General features: G+C 42.4%; 1 protein-coding gene across 3 annotated transcripts; it reads left to right on the top strand.

Annotated features, from left to right (window-relative positions):
• The first annotated feature begins 222 nt into the window (after window positions 1–222).
• borcs5 (BLOC-1 related complex subunit 5) lies at window positions 223–3523 on the top strand. Of its 3 annotated transcripts, none has more exons than XM_068603045.1 (5): window positions 223–283; window positions 550–680; window positions 1288–1431; window positions 2042–2199; window positions 3057–3523. In XM_068603045.1, the coding sequence occupies exons 2-5, from the start codon at window positions 623–625 to the stop codon at window positions 3291–3293; spliced, it is 597 nt and encodes a 198-aa protein (XP_068459146.1). In that variant the 5' UTR covers window positions 223–283; window positions 550–622; the 3' UTR covers window positions 3294–3523. The 3 variants fall into 3 exon arrangements, with proteins under 3 accessions (XP_068459146.1, XP_068459147.1, XP_068459145.1); XM_068603046.1 differs by having other exon boundaries at window positions 226–507; window positions 586–680; XM_068603044.1 differs by having other exon boundaries at window positions 226–680.
• Window positions 3524–20166: the final 16643 nt, after the last annotated feature.

Genomic DNA, 20166 nt, shown 5'->3' with positions numbered 1-20166 from the left:
TCGATCCATCATCTTTCTTAAGTTAAAAGTATTTGTACATGTCACTAACAATACCCTCAACCTTTATATATCTTGTAAAACTTCTTTACATTGTTGTATTTATACTTGTAATTACTGAAGTAAAACACGTGAATAGTTCTCGTTGTGTTGTTGATGGCCGGCGGTAGGGGGCGCTAATGTTTCAGTGGACACGCGCAGGAGGAAGACCACGTGACCAATATTTACGGAAGTGTTTCCTCGTATCGAGCTGTCATTTCTGTCGCGTCGGCTCACGGAAACATCGGTGATTCTCTCCCAAATGTTTCTCTCCCTGAGACGGAAGCCTGCTCGGCTCTCACGCAGCGTCACGTGAAAGCTCTGCTCGCGCGCTCACGCGCTCACTGCTACATGTCGGCACGAGCAGCTGACGTCAGCTAGCTTTTAAGCTAGCTAGCTAGCTAGCTAGCTTAAAACCTCCGAGCTAACAACAACAGCAACCTTTCCAGCTGTCCCTTCTGGTGGGATGTGGTGAGTTGGGAGGTCGTGTGAGGTATTTTGTGTTTCTTCCAGGATACGTTTAATTCAACATTATCGCGTATTCTTGAGTTTCTGGAAACGGTGACGGAAGCTAACCGCTAGCGCCATGGGAGCCGAGCAGAGCGGCGACGCGGAGCACAAGCACTCCGACTACAGCTCCTCGGGTGAGAAGACTCGCGCTGCATGGAAGAAAATACATGATTTAGCCACTTGCATGCCGTTTATAGACGTGAACTAAGGTAGAGTAGCATCTTAGCTTGTTATACGTGATGAAAAATAATGTTATTAAAATCATTAAAGTAACCTTATTTTGAGCATTTCTTGATTTGAGTAATCACATTTTACTCTAAGTGAATGTTGATATTTCTTATTCATTATTTACTTGACACCTATCAATAACAGTTACTTTATTGTATTTAAAAAACGGTTTAAAGTTACTTTATTAAAGCCAAATAATGGATATAGTTCTTGTTATGGTTTATTATTACATTGTGACTTTACTTATTTTACACCAGTCAAGGATATGAGTACTTATTTGCAAGCAAAAGCAAAAAAAAAAAACTTACATAAAAGTAGCTAAGTACAATTACTTCATGTACACTTCAGATATAACTGACTTTATATGTCTTTCATATGGATCAATGTAGTACCTCTACACGAAAATAAACTTAAAACCTTGTCATATTCACCAGCCAGTGATCTGATCACAACCACATGAGGATGTGCAGTAACTGCAGCTCGTCGGTATTAACAGCTGTTCTGTCGTTGCAGTTGTGCCGTCGCCGGCGAAGCAGAAAGCAAAGATGGATGACATCGTGGTCGTGGCTCAGGGGACCCAGTCGATGCGGAATATCCACAACGACCCAGATGTCATCAAGCTTCAGGAGATACCCACCTTCCAGCCGCTTTTAAAAGGTGACTTTTTATTTCTTTGGGCTCCCGACATGAACTAGAGGATCGTCTTTCAGACCGAGTTATAGTCAGATAGATATCCCATATTTTCTGATAGAAGACAAACGTACCTGTCCAGGTAAGTATCTTGCCCTAGAACACATTGACATGGACTAGCGAAGCGCAAACTTCTGATTGAAGGATGCTTCGATCCATCACAGTCGTCCCAATACGTACCTTTTTTGTTTCAGGCTCGCTTTAAAGCATATATAAATGACCTAAAATCACTTAAGCGGTGCTAAATTGTAAAACAAACTGAAACCAGAAGTTGCACTTTTAACTTCCAATAATTTAAATACAACTGCACAATGTCTTCGCAATGTTTTTAGTATGAAATGTTGCTCTGTCATGACCTATTTTGAGTGCTATCAATAGGTTGTGCAGAACTTTATTTCTGACTTCAAAGCTAATAGTTGCTGCAACTCATTAGCACTGAGTTAGCATGTAATGATGCACTCCTGAAAGAGCAGAGGGTGACTCTGTCAGCTCCTTTGCATCACTAACATACAATGTTTAGGCGTCACGCTGTTGTCAAGCGTCCCAACATGTCCGTTTTGTGTTTGTCTCTCCTCAGGGGTGCTGAGCGGCCAGACGTCGCCCAGCAGCGTGTGTCTGGAGAGGCTCGACGCCGCTCAGGTGCTGCAGCTCTGCGTCCGCTACCAGGACCACCTGCACCAGTGTGCCGAGGCCGTGGCCTTCGACCAGAACGCCCTGGTCAAGAGGATCAAGGAGGTGAGGCTGCAGGAGGTCAGCAGGAGAAGTTTAGCATGCAGAGCTTCTCCTTCCTCAACCCCAGAACCAGCACATGAGCTGGAGTGGTCCCAGTTGAAGCAACAGGGTTAAACATATCAAATCCTCTTGCACATCTCGTGTGTCAATTCGATCAATTGAAGTTGTGCAGAAAGTTTTAGCTGATCATCAGAAAACCAAGTTTTGTGATATATTTTATTGATTTTTAAAGAGTACAAGATATGCAACATATTTATCTTATATTTATCTTATATATATATTTCTTGATATATACTGTATATATGAAGGAAACTAAGGACTAAGGATATATGAAGGAGAAGAAAGGTCAATAATCGAGTATAAAAAAGCCAGATATTCCCTGTTTTTGCTCATTTCTTTGTTTTAAAATGTTTGCTAACTTATATCTTTTAGTTTTGGACCATTTCTTGGACAAAGCAAACTAGTTCACGACATTAACTTTGACTGTGGAAACTTAAAAACCATTTTTTGGGGACATTTTATAATCGTTTAAATGATTTAGTGATTCCTTTTAAATGGGGGAAAACATTTTGCACAATCAATAAAGATAACACACACATGTGAAATACCTTAAGTTACAGAGACTAACAATTTATTATATGGGAAGAAATTTGTTCAAGGAACTCAACAGTATTAGACACTTGGAAATGTCAGGATTTCACATCTTAACACGTTTTATTCCTAAAATAAAATGTTCCTGAGAGACTCTTTCATTAATCACCTTCATGCGTTCGCTGTTGCTGATTGTTTAAGTGCTTTAAAGATGATTCATGGAGTGTCATCAAGAGTCAAAGTCGTGTCTCTCCACCGTCTCGCTCCAGATGGACTTGTCCGTGGAAACCTTGTTCAGCATCATGCAGGAGCGCCAGAAACGCTACGCCAAGTACGCCGAGCAGATCCAGAAGGTCAACGAGATGTCCATGATCCTGCGGCGCATCCAGATGGGCATCGACCAGACGGTGCCGCTGATGGAGCGCCTCAACAACATGCTGCCCGAGAGCGAGCGCCTGGAGCCCTTCAGCATGAGGCCCGACGGGGACGGGGCCGCCGGCAAGTAGCCTCGTCCTCCACGCCAACGCAGCTGCGTCCGATCGGCAGGAAGTGCAGGTCTGTCCAGCTGTCAGGGGGAAAAACGCTTTTTTAAGCTTTATTCACGGAGGTGTAAATGTGTGAGGCCGCTCGAGTCGAACAGTTCTTTAACTTCGACCTGCTAAACACACATGTTCTTTATCAGAGACATCATACTTCCTGTTGCATATTTGCTCAACACACACACACACACACACACACACACACACACACACACACACACACACACACACACACCTGAGCACAACCCTGAATCTGAAGGGCTGCAATTAAAATGTGCCTCAGCTGCAGAGCGCTCTGAGTTCATGTGTGTGTGTGTGTGTGTGTGTGTGTGTGTGTGTGTGTGTGTGTGTGTGTGTGTGTGTGAGCAGCGTAAAGGTTTTTTTTCTGGTGCTTCGTGGCGAGAGGCGCTCGCCTCCTGGAAGTGCAGCGGATTTGATTTTTTGGATTTCGCGCTTTACGTCGCAAATATCAGTCTTTAGTGATCGTGACGTTCCTCTCGCTGCCGGCGGCTGCAGATCTCGTCTCATGAACTTCCTCCTCGCAGACGGACTTGGGCTTTTTTTCTTCAATTTTTCCTGGACTAATACGGAATAATAGGACGAAAGAGACGGATTATCGCCACTGGATTACAGCACGAACGCACTGCACGAAGTCACCAGAGGAAATGTCCTCGAGAAGTGTAGCTTTGTGACTTTTAATTTATTCGGATTCAAGCAAAAATCCAGAGAAGATGGATGTCGATGTGGAGAGAGAGACCGTGTGTGTGTGTGTGTGTGTGTTAGCTTTGTCATGGTACGTGCCAAAGATCATAAGTCCTCAGTTTTTGTAAATATGCTCCGGTCAGTCGCACCTTTGGGTCTTTGAGTCGCATCAGGTGGACGTCACTGCTTCTTCTGCTGAAGATGTTTCTGTATCGTGAGCTTTGCTCGTGAGGCTTAAAGGGTTCGTTCAACCAAATTATGAAGAAAAGGAAGAAAAAAAGCACATTTTCTCTTTGTCTTTGCACAAAGGTTTGGTTTCATTTGTTCAGGATTCTGACGGAAATCTTATCACAAGGAAATAAATAATTACCCAAATCAACCGAAACGTCTGTGGAGAAATGATCAGCACGACCAAACATGTTGTAACAACAACACAACATGTTGTAACAACAACACAACATGTTGCGTTGTTATCCAGACAACACAACATGTTGTCTGGATAACAACGCAACATGCTGTCTGGAATGTGTTTGGAGTAAGTTTCATCTTCAAGAAACAAAACACCTGTACGAGAAGGTCAACGAATAAAACAAGACTGTAAAATAATAAAGAAGAAAAAAAACACAAATGAAATGTAAACTGTCTCCTTTGAGAACTACTGAACTGTTGAGTGACAAAGACGCTGTGAAACAAACATTAAAGTCTATGAACACATTATTTTAAAGCAACCAGGACATTGTTTCTTCACCACAAATTCTACAAATGTGATTTAAATCTCCGTTGTTGTTTTCAATGGCAAAAGAAAAACAAGTTTAAACCCGTAAATGAACTGAATCCCTCTACGTGACAACAGGTCTGACTCGTGCAGACCAACAAACACTTAAACCAACAAACAGTTTGTCTGTTTGTGTCAATAAAAGATGAGAGCTTATGTTCTGTTTTAGGTTGTGTGTGTGGGCTCCTGTTCCTCCACTAGGTGGCGTCGGAGATAAATCCAGTAAAGTAAAAGCCTGCATATGAATTAATAACGAAAGTAATTATTAGTTGCAGCCCGACACACAAATCCTATGACAACTGTGAGCCGTCGTGTGATTGGCTGTTGGACACGTGCACATTTGGGAAAAGTCTTTTTTTACACGGCAAAGTTTAATATTCAGAAGTTACTTCTATCCTGATATATTTATGCTCGTGTTCAGTCCTCAAAGCTGCATTTAGGGAACAACGCTCTGTGAAAACTAATCTGTGTTTCTTGTGTTCGGGGACCAGGAAGAGGTGTGTGTGTGTGTGTGTGTGTCTGTGTGTGTGTGTGTGTGTGTGTGTGTGTGTGTGTGTGTGTGTGTGTGTGTGTGTCCTCTGTGGATTACATACACGCATCAAACCCAAACACCACATCAGCATCAGGCATGGAGGGATTTTTCTTCTTCTTCCCAGAAAGCTTAGCAGCTAAACGGCGAGCGGCTCCTCTCTGCGTTCAGCACTCGATGGCGTGCCGTTATTCATATTCGAGCCGGCGCCGTCTGAATTATTATAATTGTTGTGACGCTTGTTGAACGTCTCTCCGGCGTCCAGACCGTCCTCCTCCGGCTCGCTGACGCAAAAGAAAAAGTTCTCTTCTGATTTTGAAGCGAGGGAACTCCTTTTGATGCGTTACCGTCTTTCATGTGTGAATTAAACGAGTGTAAAAAAGAAAAAGAAATGTCTTAAATGGCCTTGAGGGTGTTGTTTGAACATTGGGCCCAAACATGTAAATCCTGGTCTGGTTCTGAGGAGAACGCCGTGAAAAGTTCCTCTGAGTCTTTGTAATGAAGAAAAGCTCTGGGCTCAGAGCTGAGATATTAACGCCGCGACGCGCCACCAGGAAATCATCCTGTGGAATGAAAGAGAAATCCAATTTCCCCCTGTGTGCCGCTCATTTGAATATAAATCAAAAGCCCCCCCCCTCCTTCCTTCTCAAGATTGGAAACATGAAAGTAAACTCTGAGCCTCTTATCCGTGTTATCTTTTCAGGGGAAAACTCAAAAACCTACACTGCTGGTTGTTGTTGTTGTTGTTGTTGTTGTTGTTTACGCGCTAAAAGTCACATTTTGAGTTTCCCAGACAACACATCACACTCTGCATCATCACTTTTGAAGTGATTCAGAGGTTTAAAATCGCTCTTTTCACCCGACTGAGGTTGTTTAGAAGAGAAGTGATACACAACACACACATCCACGGAAACGCACGAGGTTGGAAAAAAACACACAAACTCAACACAAAATAATTAAATAATAACTTTTAGGTAAAACTATTTTTTAAATTTAATTGGATTCAAGCTCAAATATTTAAGTCACTTAATGATTTGTCTTCAAACAGAACTCGAATGAAATAATCGATTTTTCAATTATTTCATATTGAAGCCAAAATGTTCCATCTCTTCTCCAAAATGAGGATTTGTTTGTTTCTTGTTGTCTTTGGATTTTAAAATATATTTCACTTAAAAATAAAAAGCTAGGAGCAAAGACTTGCAGCGTAACGTAGATGCTGAATATCTGTTCTCCTTCTGTTCTTTCTCTTTCTGTCTCCGTTCTGTTCTCTACAGAGATAGTTTGACATTTTAGTGAATTCTCCTGTTCGTTTTCCTTCTGAGACTCAGGCACGACGGTTGCTTAGCTTAGCTTAGCTTAGCTTAGCTTAGCTTAGCATAGAGAATAGGCCTCGAATACCAATCTATCCTCCGCTTCAGCACCTCGGACAGCGCCGTGTATCTAACTCCTCTTCCTCTTCTTTCCTCCTTCAAGGACCTGCTGCTTGTGTCCTGGTCGACTTTGAAGCAAAAGAATTCAACCATTTGGTTTAAATTCACTTAAATGAACCAACGTGACCAAAATAAAGAAGTTTAATCATCGATAAAGGTTCTCTCAACCTGTTTTCAGTTAAACACAACTTAATACACATCGTGCCTGATTTAATACAGAATATACACAATTAAGTTTAAGAACCTACACGTATATTATTGAATATTCATTAAATAGCTATTTTTAAAGGATTCTCTAAATGTAAATATATATTTAAGTCCCCCATTTCAGAACCACTCATCTATAATATCACTGTTTTCCTGCACAGAAATAGATTTAAAAACCATAAATGTCGCCAGACGCCTTTTTAACAGAATTTATATATATATATATATATATATATATATATATATATATATACATATATATATATATATATATATATATATATATATATATATATATATATATATATATATATATACATATATATATATATATATATATATATATATATATATATAGCTTTTCTATCTGACACCAGTCACCTCCAGTGATGGATGCATATTTGTATACATGTATATAACATATTTAAGCAATAAGGTACAGAGGCAGTGCTGTATCGTCAATAATGTACTGCTGAAGGGTGTTTAATGTACATTACTGTAGATACAGCACTCTCTCTCTGTCGGTTTATAAATGTTGCTTTTTGTTTACAGCACTCTGTATGTTTGTTTTTGTCATGCTTTAAATGCAATATGCATGCAATATTAACGAGCATCAGTGCTTCACGCTGATGTGAATAACTCTCCATCCTGTCACTTCAGTTGTATGAAATGCTTTGTTTCAGAGCGAATGAACCCGCTGCAGTACATGTTGTTTTATTCCCTTTCTCTTTTCTAAAAAGCTCTTTGGTTTGTGGCACAATGCTGCCGCTCCAACACGTGTGCTGCTTCACTTCAGACAATAACACGTGGGAGGAATTCATCATTCACTGTTATTCATATGCAAATTCAAACTTCCACTTTGCAGCAATGCTCCAGCTCCATGCGTATGTGTGTGTCTGTGAGAGTGTGTGTGTGTCTGTGAGAGTGTGTGTGTGCTTGAGAACAAAAAACCATCCCATCCTATATCAATTATGTGGAGTGGTCTCTTCACGTTGATTACCAGATAAGAGGTCGAGCCAAAAGCTTTGTTCCGCAGAGATGAGTCGGCGTACGTCGGGGGGGAAAAGGTTCTGGAGAACCCTCCAGGGGTTTGATGACAACCAGAAGTTCTCGCTGGCCTGAAAGTGGAAGCGTCCTCTCTGCGTTTGGCCGTTTCCTGAACTTGGATCAGACGCGTCCCGACGTTATCGACGCTGCTGGTTCTTCTGCCGCAGATGTTTCCTGCCAAACTTCACTGGACGGTGTTGAGATGAACGCTCGTCTGGACGGGAGGATTTTTACCCCCGAGCTGTAGAGGAGGTACGTCAGACTTATTGGAGGATAGAAGATTTATATATATTTAAATAAATATATATATATTTAAATATATATATATATATTTAAATATATATATATATTTATAAATATATATATGTATATATATTTATATATATATATATATATATATTTAAATATATATATATACATATATATATATATATATATATATATATATATATATATATATAAATATATTGATTGATTGATTTTCACAGTTTTTATCTCACCAGGAACAGGATTCACACCTGTCTGAGGAAATGTAAGGTTACAGACTATGGAACTTATGCAATTAAGGTGGAATTAAGGTACATTTAGGTACTTTCATTTACATTCAGGTACATTCAGATGACAGATGTAGACGTAATATCATTTAATTGCATTAATCGATCAGGCACTAGAGTGAGAAGTTATCATATGACCTTTTTTTTAGTGGAAACAAACAAACATCGATGCATAAATACAAGAAAACCAACACGAGAGCTTTACACGTGTTCATCAGCTGAAAACAGTCCTGTTTGATTAATGTCTCCTCAAACACATCACAGCCAATTATTTACCTTTTTATTCATAGAACCAGGACAGAGATCGACCGACAGTCTCACTCATCCAATTATCAGAAGAAGCGTAATGTTTCTTCTGTTCATCTTTGTGTAATCAGCGGCTCGGCAGCGTTTCCTCCACTTTTTCTGTCACTTAACTGGAAAATCTTGTGTAAGTCGTGAAGTTTTAAACCAAACCACGAAGACAACCGTTTATTTCCAAATTATGTGGAGAAAAAAAGTTTTAAAAAAACAGTGAAATGACGACCATTAAATACTGTATTACTGCAGTCATGACGGTGTATTTCTATTATTATTATTATTTATATTATCTATCAACAGTAGAAGTTCACAGTCTCGGCTGCTGAAAAGGAGGAAATAGATATACAAGAAAAGAAGGAATAAACTGCCTGGAAACAGGCTTTTGTTCGTACATGTGAGATTTATAGTAAAAAATAGGGACAAAAGACATCAAGAGAGCGATGTATAATTATCACTGACGCCTCAACTCAAGCTGTGGTGTGCTGGAGGATTCATCGGCCGCCAGATCCGGTTCGTCATCTTCAGAGACGTGACTCACCGCACGGAGACGCCGCCGCTCTGTGAGGAGGGAAGGAATGCTTTCTGTTGGCTTGAGTTGCTCTGAACCTTCTCGAAAGACGGCAAAGCTACAGATGGACGGATACTGCAAGGGCCCTTTTGTAATGTCTCTGGGTGAGACAGCCGGCTTCAAGGAGGAGGAGCCTCTGACTCTATTGTTGGTCATGTGACCTCCAGACGTTGATCAGCAGGAGGAATGAAGAACAACACTTATAATCATAATAATCTGCTCACGGAGATCAATAACACCTGGACGCCGGTTCCTGCCGTCCTTCTACAATCTGAGTGAAGTGTGTTTTGCATAAAAGCCAAGATGTCCTCGCATCAAGCACACCTCCAACCCGTCCTATCAAGCGCACCTCCAACCCGTCCTCGCATCAAGCGCACCTCCAACCCGTCCTCGCATCAAGCGCACCTCCAACCCGTCCTCGCATCAAGCGCACCTCCAACACGTCCTCGCATCAAGCGCACCTCCAACACGTCCTCGCATCAAGCGCACCTCAAGATGCCGTGTTGACCGCGAGGATTTCCACCAATTTAGAGCTGTTTCATATTCACCCCTGAAAGCTCCTGATGTCTTTTCCAGAGAAGAGATAGAGAGAGAGAGAGAGAGAGAGAGAGAGAGAGAGAGAGAGAGAGCGAGAGCCTCCAGGTGAGGGGAGCCCCCCCCCCCCCTCCCTTTCATCCCGTTCCACCAGGTTAAAACATGAGTTGCAGTTCACTGAATATTCAGTCACGCTGGGAAGCTCCTGCAAACCCTTCAAGTGATCCGTTATGAAATATTCAGACCTCATCTGGGGAAGGAAGGAAGGGAGGAGGGGAAGGAAGGGAAGGGGGGAGGAGGAGGGGGGGGGGGGGGGGCTCGACAGCTGATTGGGCGACAGCGTTTCCCTTCAGCTGGTGTTTGAACTCTGCATTGGCTTTGTTTAACGCTGACGAGGCGAACACCGACGCTAACACCGACGCTAACCTTCACGCCTCTCAAGCGCCTGATGACGAGCAGCAACTGAGAGGAAGAGAGAGAGAGAGAGAGGGGGAGAGAGAGGGTCGCACCTGCACCTTATTACAGTTATTACAGATATTACAGTTATTACCTGGGATTAGAAACAACAGTGAAACATCTGGAGCTCCACATCACGGGCTTTTTTAATCTGACCTTTTAGTTAAAGTGTCAAAGGCTCGCAGAGGAAATGCAGATGTGTGGAGAAAGAAAGTCACTTTGTTCTACTCCAGGATTCTCAAAACAAAAGCATCGACTAGAACACACACACACACACACACACACACACACACACACACACACACACACACACACACACACACACACACACACACGAGCAGTTTAATCGACCAACATGTTCTGAGTAAAGTTTTGATGTTCTTTTAAAAATGTTCTCGTTCCAGTTTCGCCTCTTGGAGCAGAAGGAACCTCTGACCTCTGACCTCTGACCTCCGTATCAACTGAACATGTTGAGTCTTGGAGCCGGCGGTTTGATTCTCTCTTTCGCTCAGACTTTCTGCAGGAACCTCGGCTCTCACACTGGAGAGGGAGGAAGATTTCAAAGTCAAATGTTCCTCCTTCCTTCTCCTTCTTCCTCCTCTCTTCCTCCTTCCTTTTTCTTCTTCCTCTTCTTCCTCTTCTCTTCTTCCTCCTCCTTTCTCCTCCCTTCTTCCTCCCTCTTCCTCCTCCTTCCTTCCTCCCCCTCTCTTCCTCCCCTCCTCCTCCTCCTTCTTCTTCCTCCTTCCTCCCTCGTCTTCCTCCTCCTTTCGCCTCCTCCTTCCTCCTCTTCTTCCCCCTCATCCTTCCTTCTTCTTCCTCTTCCCTTCTTCCTCCCTTTTCTTCCTTCCTTTTCTTCCTCCTCCTCCTTCCTCCCTCGTCTTCCTCCTTTATCTTCCTCCTTCCTTCTTCTGTCTCCTCTTCATCTCTTCTTCCTCCTCTTCTTCCTCCTCCTCTTCCTCCTGACCCGCGTCGCTTGTTCTTCTCCTCCAGAGCGACTCGACCTCATCGCTCAACGTTTTCTTCAGTTGTTTTGTGTGTGAACGTCTTCATCTTCAATCATCTTCATCACTTAAAGAGCTTCAGCCTCAGACCGTTTAGGAAGCTCTCCTGTCGTCTTGTTGTTGTTGTTGTTGTTGTTGTCGTTAGCCGGAACAACGACACATTATTCACAAAGTGAACGCGTCGGGCTTCAGTTCGAGGGAGGAAGAGGAAACAGACTCGCTTCATCTCAGATTCCAGGCGACGAGTCGACTGAATTATAATGCAAAGAAAATCACAACCGAACCCCGAAAGCACAGAAAGCTCGCCGATGAATAATCGAGACAGATGAATAATTAGGGAGGGGGGCGGGGGATCGATTCCAATTCAAAGTTTCTGACAAGCTAATGGATTGGGGCTCAGCTTTTTCGGGGCCTTGGCGGTTGAAGCAAAGTGCCGCCGGGAGATGAAGGCGAAGAAAAAAAAAAAATCCCAACTCGCCGCCGCGATCCTCGACGTTCCCCGTCTGGGGTTGTAAATCTCATGATGTAGGAGGAGATGAGGGGGAAGTATTGACTTCTTCCTCTCCGCACAGTCACCGCTCCCGTTGCTCACCTCGAAGGTCTGGAATTAATCATTCATTCATTCATTCATCGCCTCGGGAACTAACGTTGTTCTCAGAGACGGACGCGTTGCTTCACTTCAACTACGACAAAGGAAAAAGATTTAAAATTCTACGTCAGCACTTAAGTGTTATCCGCTGAATGTACTTAATGGTGAAGACGCAAGTAACTGATTTATTTATGGCTTTGTGTTGCATTAGTAGATTGTTCAAAGTGATGCAACAATGTGTAAGCAGCACATTTACTGTGAGCCGCTTCCAACTGTTTCATAATGAACCCGTTAAACTGTGGAAGCAGTGTTGTCTCCAGACCTCTTTTTGCCTGTTTGAGTCGCCATAAGAACCCCAAATTAATTCCAAAGTCAGCAAAGTCTTGGGAAAAAAATGTATATCTGCAAAAAAATCACTTTTAAAAGATATTTTGATGGTAACTATGAACATCCAGCATGATATGAGCCAGATCCCCCAAAAAGCCTCCTGGAGCGTCAATAAGACACCTTTATGGAAAGATTAGGACCTAAAGAATCAGAACCTGCAACGAAAACCACAATAAAACAAAGACTTGTCCTGTTAGGAAGGAGTTTCAGTCAAAAAACTGTGTCGTTCGGCTCCAAAATGGAAAAATATTCTGTATTAAGAATGGGGCATGCTGGGTCTTAAAATGGGGCGGGAGGATTTTCTGAAGGTTAAATCAGCGGTTCACGACCGAATGCACTCAGTTGTTTTTCATCGCTGTTTTTTTTGGTCCGGTCTGTGTCAAACCAACAAAGAAAATTTAATCTCCTCCTCTTCCTCCTCCTCCTCCTCCTCCTCCTCTTCCTCCTGCTGCTCATCGATGGTCTCAGTGTCATCTGTCGACCTCCAATTGCTGTCAGAGCAACTTGAACTTCCTCAAACAGTTGATTAAGACTTGTTCTGACACGTTCCGCCGCTGATTTCCCAGGCAGGAAAATCCATATTCATATCTCGGAGAAGAAGGTCAGGCGGCGCCGCGGCGAGAGACCGGTCACCCGCGGACGCCTTTGAGCGCCGGACTTTAGCGCCGCCTCATCAATTTTTTATTGATTTATTCATCTATTCATGAAATTAGCTCTTAGCTTTGTGTCTAACGCACACACATGAATATGTAAAGTACTCACCGGCCGCGAGGATGTCAACAGTCGGCCGACTGGTCGCTCATCGTCGCGGCGGCTAACGGCCTCGGGGAACGTTAGCCGCCGAGAGAAGAAGCCGGCGGGGGAACTTTTGCCCTCTTAATGAAGTCGTTCCCAAAAGATTTGAATCAACGTCTTTGTTCACTCGACAGTTCAGTAAAATGACGGCTATAAAAAAAAAAAGCCCAGTGGAGCCCACCAATAGAAACTCCTGCCTCATTCAGCAGCGCATGCCCCGCCCACTTTTTTGTCCCACCCGTTTGTTTTTTCCTACCGTTTTTTTTTTCAAGGTTTTTTTTTTCTGACCGTTTTTTTTTCAACTTTTTTTTTTGCCTTTTTTTCAAATTTTTTTTTTTCTTACTTTTTTTTCTGACCATTTTTTTTTCGACTTTTTTTTAACTTTTTTTTCCGACTGTTTTTTTCTGACTTTCTTTTTCAACCAAATTTTTTTTCCACTACATTTTTTTTCGAAGGTTTTTTTTTTCTGACTTTTTTTTCTGATTTTTTTTTTTTTTTACCCTTTTTTATTTGATAGCGTATATTTTTTCAAGAGGTTGCCTTCAGATTGGCGTCTTAAATGTGCTTCCCAGACATAATCTATCTCTCAGCTTTGTTTTTTCCATTATATGAGGTGAAACTGTAACTTGGTAAACGTCCAGATTTACGCTGCGATTTTCACAGCATCTCCAATTTCTAATTATTTATCTCCCTAAGGTTTCATTTTAGAACACAAATGTAACGCGGCGTGTCCTTGAACGCATCACCAAGGGCAGTTCCACTAAAAGTAAATCGGAAATTGATAAAAAACTAAAGTGGTCGCTTAGATGTTTAGAAATCAATCTAACAAGGTTTTCTATGCAGGGAAGAAAGAAAACAACGTGATAAATGTGTTAAAATGTGTCTCTCAATCTTTGTTCAATTCCCCCAAAGACCTTCATTCATCACCGGAACGAGCCGCGCGTTCAGGAGGATGAAAAGAAATGAACTTTAAAATACCAGACAGCCGCTGGAAGTCAATAGTAATTGTGCAATAATGGTTTTATGACAACATCCACGAAGGAGACGAGCGTTCCTCTCAGACTGAACACGTTTGTTTTTCCATACCTGACACCTTTCCTCCGGGACATGAACGCATCTCTGTGATGCAAAATGAATAAATAAAAGATCATTTCATGCTCACGATATCCAGATCCATCTCTCTTGAGCTCCTCTGGGGGAAATCTCTGCAGCAAATCTCACTCGCGGGTTTAAATTGTGTTTTTTCTTGAGGCCCGTCGCACAGACGGAGCACCGTGTTGAACCTCACAAACACACAAACACACAAACAACGGCTAACGAGGAGGACGAGGAGGCGTCTGATTAGCGATAAGAGCGGGAACAGATGTCTCCTCCCCTCCTCTTCGTATCCAAAGCTCGCTGCACTTGAACCAAAGCGAACGCCAGACGGGAGCGTCATGGCGTCCTCGTCACGGCCGTGACGTCGTGTCGGTGTGAACTCGGTGGGATCTGAATGATTTAGGTTTCATTTACATTTCGAAAACAGCTGCGGCACATTTTCTTTTTGAACCGCCGGCGGTGCTTCAGGCCTCCCCGACTCCCAGCGCATCTGTTGTTCATGCCGAGTTAGAAGAAACGTCACGTGAGGGCGACATGCGTGATGTGTGTGTCTGCATGTTACACAACGGGCTCGGAGGCTCATCGTGGTTGCAAATCGGCAGCTCGAGTCTCGGCCCTTCACTGAAGTCGGCGGGTCCGCTCCAGTTTGCTGGTGTTGTTTTGTTATCGCTCGGGTTCTGCATCTCGTTCTGCGGTGCAGTTTCACATCTTTACATCATCTACTTTCAAAAAAAAGAAGAAGAAGAAAGAAACGTGTTCAATTATAAATGCATGAAAAGCTGTTGTGCTGCGTCGTAGAGATGCTAGACACGGATGTGTGGAGGGGGCAGACTTGTTGACTCATACTGTTAGAGATGTGAAGGTCATGGGTTCTTAACCCGTTAAAAACTGTGGAAGCAATTTTGTCTCCAGACCTCTTTTTCCCAGTTTGAGTCGTTATGAGAACCCCAAATTAAATTTTTCAACCAAATTTTTTTTCCACCGAATTTTTTTTTTTTTTTCCTAGCAATTTTTTGTTTTAAGACCGTTTTTTTTTCGACCAAAATTTTTTTTGGACCCTTTTTTTTTAGACGTTTTTTTTTTTTTTCAACGAATTTTTTTTTTTAGGACCGTTTTTTTCTGTCCTTTTTTTTCCACCGTTTTTTTCGGCAAATTTTTTTTCGGCCAAATTTTTTTTCCGCCAAATTTTTTTTTTCGACCAAATTTTTTTTTTCAACCCTTTTTTTCAGACGTTTTTTTTTTTTGTCCGCCAAATTTTTTTTCCACCGAAATTTTTTTTTTTTTTCAAGCAATTTTTTTCTTTAAGACCGTTTTTTTTTCGACCAAATTTTTTTTCCGCCAAAATTTTTTTTTGACCAAATTTTTTTTGGACCCTTTTTTTTTTTTTTCAACCAATTTTTTTTTTCAGGACCGTTTTTTTTCTGTCCTTTTTTTTCCACCGTTTTTTTCCGCCAAATTTTTTTTTCCGCCAAATTTTTTTTTCCGCCAAATTTTTTTTTCCGCCAAATTTTTTTTTCCGCCAAATTTTTTTCCCAACTTTTTTTTTTCCACCAAATTTTTTTTCCACCGAAATTTTTTTTTTTTTCAAGCAATTTTTTTTTTTTAAGACCGTTTTTTTTTCGACCCAATTTTTTTTCCGCCCAATTTTTTTTTCGACCAAATTTTTTTGGGACCCTTTTTTTTTTTTAAACGTTTTTTTTTTTTTTCAACGATTTTTTTTTTTTAGGACCGTTTTTTTCTGTCCTTTTTTTCTGTCCTTTTTTTTCCACCGTTTTTTTCCGCCAAATTTTTTTTTCCGCCAAATTTTTTTTTCCGCCAAATTTTTTTTTCCGCCAAATTTTTTTCCCAACTTTTTTTTTTCCACCAAATTTTTTTTCCACCGAAATTTTTTTTTTTTTCAAGCAATTTTTTTTTTTTAAGACCGTTTTTTTTTCGACCCAATTTTTTTTCCGCCCAATTTTTTTTTCGACCAAATTTTTTTTGGACCCTTTTTTTTTTTTAAACGTTTTTTTTTTTTTTCAACGATTTTTTTTTTTTAGGACCGTTTTTTTCTGTCCTTTTTTTCTGTCCTTTTTTTTCCACCGTTTTTTTCGCCAAATTTTTTTTCCGCCAAATTTTTTTTTTCGACCAAATTTTTTTTTTCAACCCTTTTTTTCAACCTCATTTTTTTTCCACCGAAATTTTTTTTTTTTTTTCAAGCAATTTTTTTTTTTTAAGACCGTTTTTTTTTCGACCCAATTTTTTTTCCGCCAAATTTTTTTTTCGACCAAATTTTTTTTTGGACCCTTTTTTTTTTTAGACGTTTTTTTTTTTTCAACCAATTTTTTTTTGAGACCGTTTTTTTTTCGACCAAATTTTTTTTCGGCCCAATTTTTTTTTGACCCAATTTTTTTTTTTGACCCTGTTTTTTTCAGACCGTTTTTTTTTTTCTGTCAAATTTTTTTTTCCGCCAAATTTTTTTTTTCGACCAAATTTTTTTTTGGACCCTTTTTTTTCAGACCCTTTTTTTTTTTTTTTTTTTCCCGCCAAATCTTTTTTTCCACCAAATTTTTTTCCCAACTTTTTATTTTTCCAACCAATTTTTTTTTAAGACGGTTTTTTTCTCTCCTTTTTTTCCACGTTTTTTTTTCCGCCAAATTTTTTTTCTGCCAAATTTTTTTTCTGCCAAATTTTTTTTTCAACCACATTTTTTTTCCACCACATTTTTTTCCCAACTTTTTTTTCAACCAATTTTTTTTTTTGGACCGTTTTTTTTTTCCGGAATTTCTTTTTTTTTTTATAGCGTATATTTTTTGGAGAGGTTACCTACAGATTGGCATCTTAAATGTGCTTCCGGTACATAATCTATCAGCTTTGTTTTTTTCCATTATATGAGATGAAACTGTAACTTGGTAAACGTCCAGATTTACGCTGCGAATTTTCACAGCATCTCCAATTTCTGAATATTCATCTCCCTAAGGTTTGATTTGTAACACAAATGCAACGCGGCGTCGGTTCAGATGCTGCACAGACCGGCCATCAGCAGCAACATGTGAGTTCAGCTGTATGAGAACACAATGAAGGTGAAGAAGTAACTGAGCAGAATAACTTAAGCTACCCCCCCCCCCCCCCCCCTCCTCTCATCCAGATGTTTTTTTATCAGGGGCTGGAAGAGGAAGAACACATTGTTCTCAGTGTTTAGGAGTTTTTTTACTGTGCAGCTTTGTCGATGTATCGAAACCTGAAAAATGTTTTTATGTGTTGCCAATTTCAAATCTAGTGTGTAGACGAGCTGCAGCGGATGTGTGATGCATTGCCTCTTTAAACCAAAGAGGAGAGAGAGAGGGAGAGAGAGAGAGAGGGAGAGAGGGAGAGGGAGAGGGGGGAGGAGGGTGAGAGAAGAAAGAAGCGAGAGCCAATAAGAGGCGGTGGGTGCAGACTCACTCTGTTTGTGACACCTTGTGGTGGAGAGTGAGGGGGTGGCAGAGATGGAGAGAGAGAGAGAGAGAGAGAGAGAGAGAGAGAGGGGGCACCACTGGATAGATAGATAGATAGAGGGAGAGAGAGAGAGATCAAAGCAGAGGGAGAGACAGAGGAGGAGGAACGAGGGATGAGAGATAGCGGCGCCGCAGCGAGCTGCGCCTTCTCGCGACGAGTGTTTCCTCCACTTTCCCTGAGAGCCGGTTATCTTCCCTCTGCGTGAGTCCTGGAAGTGATTTAAGTGAGCGGAGAGGAAGAGAGAAAGAGGGAGACGGAGAGAGAGAGAGAGAGAGAGAGAGAGAGAGGGAGACGGAGAGAGAGAGAGAGAGAGAGAGAGAGAGAGAGAGAGAGAGAGAGAGAGAGAGAGAGAGAGAGAGAGAGAGAGAAGTAGGGAGAGAGGGAGAGGAGGAAAAGCCACAGATCCGATGCGCCGTGGGCAGGTAAGCTCTCTCTCTGCATCCCTCTCTCTCTCTCTCTCTCTCTCTCTGCATGTCACAGTTTCTTTATCTGCCTCCTCGTCTCCTTGTCTCCTCTCTCCTCGTCTCCTGCGAGGAGGAGCAGCGCAACAACTTCTGCAGAGTTCGGCGTCTCGTTGACTTCCTCCCTCTCGCGGCTCGTCTTCGCTCTCCTGCTGGTTTTCCGCCGCTCGGCGGGACGAACGAGAACGCGTCTGAAGTGAGAACGCCGGCTTCTCCCTCTGCTCCTGACGGCACGAGCAGCAGTTTATGTTCTGTTGTTGCGTCTACGATATTGACAGTTGGGCTCAGCGGGGCTGACGGGTTCAGAGGATGAGGAGGATGAGGAAGATGAGTCAAATCTCAGCTTGAGGCACCAGGAGGGTCAACGTGATGATGGTCCTGATGAGAGGAGAAGATCATCCTGCACTCATGAGCCTCGTCTGTCTTTGCTTCTCAGATTTTACAGCGTTTGTTTTTCTCCTGGGATAAAAAAACACCTGGAAAACCCAAATAAAGGTGTAAAGAGCTGCCCCCCCCCGCCCCCCCCGCCCCTCCCCTCCCTGTGAGCATCCAGTGAGTTGTGTGTCTGTCGCTTCAGGTTGCAGGTGATCAGAGATTTGTGGCTCAGCCCTCCTGAGTGACAGCTGAGCTCCATCACAGCTTTCATCGTGACTCAAGCTGGTAAACTGCAGCTCAGCTTGTGACACAAATCCCCCCCCCCCCCCCCCCCCTCGGCAGTGTGGGAATAACCTGCCTTCATCTCTGGATTAGACTGATTTACTGTCGCTTCCCCCCGTCAGCCCCGGGGTGTGTTAGCGTGGGCTTTGACCTATAATGGCACCTGATGGCATCGTATGTTATTTTCTAGAGAGGACACACTGTCCGCATCCGGTCGTTATTGATGCTCGCTCTCCTCTTGACCCCCCCCCCCCCCCACACACACACACACACACACACACACACACACACACACACACCTCCATCCTGCTGGCAAGAGGTGCTGGACCAGAATTAATGGACCCTTTAAAATTAGAAATTACATTTTATTGTGGGCTGGAGTTACCGCCAGAGAGCAGCTCCATCACTCTCTCTCTCTCTCTCTCTCTCTCTCTCTCTCTCTCTCTCTCTCTCTCTCTCTCTCTCTCTCTCTCTCTCTCTCCGTAAAGGACGAGTCCAGAGGATGCTCGCGCCCCCGACTGAGACTTAAGTTATGAGCTTTATCTCTCTCGTATGGGTCGTCAGCTCCACTTTCTCCACTTCCCTGTTAGGAAATCTGTGCCATCGATTTGTGTCCTCACCTGCATCCCCTCTGCTGTGATTGGTATGGACTTGATGCAGCGATCAATAATGTAGAATGTTACCTCGATTGACCTTAGAGAGAGAGGAAAAATGCTCGCATGCTTTTTTATTCCGTTTTGCAGATGTTGTCCCTCCTGCCTGCAGAAGCGTTCTCACCTTTTCCCTTTTTTTTGGTGCAAATGTTCAAGAGATCGTGTTAAAGTTTCAGTTCTGCAGCTCGGTGATGTATACCTCTCACACGGGGATCGATAAACGAGCAGAAACAATGTGAGCGGGGAAGCGATGCAGCTGGTGAAACACGTTGAACAACTCGTGTCGGCCCACAAATCAGAGTCGTTTAATCCGTTCATGTCGAACCGATCCAGCGAGCGAAGAACTCAATGCGAGAAACATGGACTTCAGAGCTTTGACGGACACGAAGAGAAGAAAATATGTGATCGTGAGAGAGAAAACATTTCACTCGCTCACATTCGGGGGAGAAAAGTCTGCATCGTGAACGAGATTATCGAGATTATTATTGTTTTGTAAATCGTGGCGGAGCCGATGGTCGTAAAGTGTCTCCGTCAGTGACGTCATCGTGTGTCGGTCCCTGTGGGCCGACAACTGGTTGTATAGCACCGCACACTCCGCCCTCATTTCACTAGAATAAAAC

This window comes from Clinocottus analis, unplaced genomic scaffold, assembly GCF_023055335.1.
Source record: "Clinocottus analis isolate CAN_PGR_092001 unplaced genomic scaffold, fCliAna1.0.p SCAF_6, whole genome shotgun sequence".
NCBI classification, from domain to species: domain Eukaryota; kingdom Metazoa; phylum Chordata; class Actinopteri; order Perciformes; family Cottidae; genus Clinocottus; species Clinocottus analis.
Note: the sequence above shows the minus strand (reverse complement) of the source record. Positions and strands in the feature narration are given on the sequence as shown.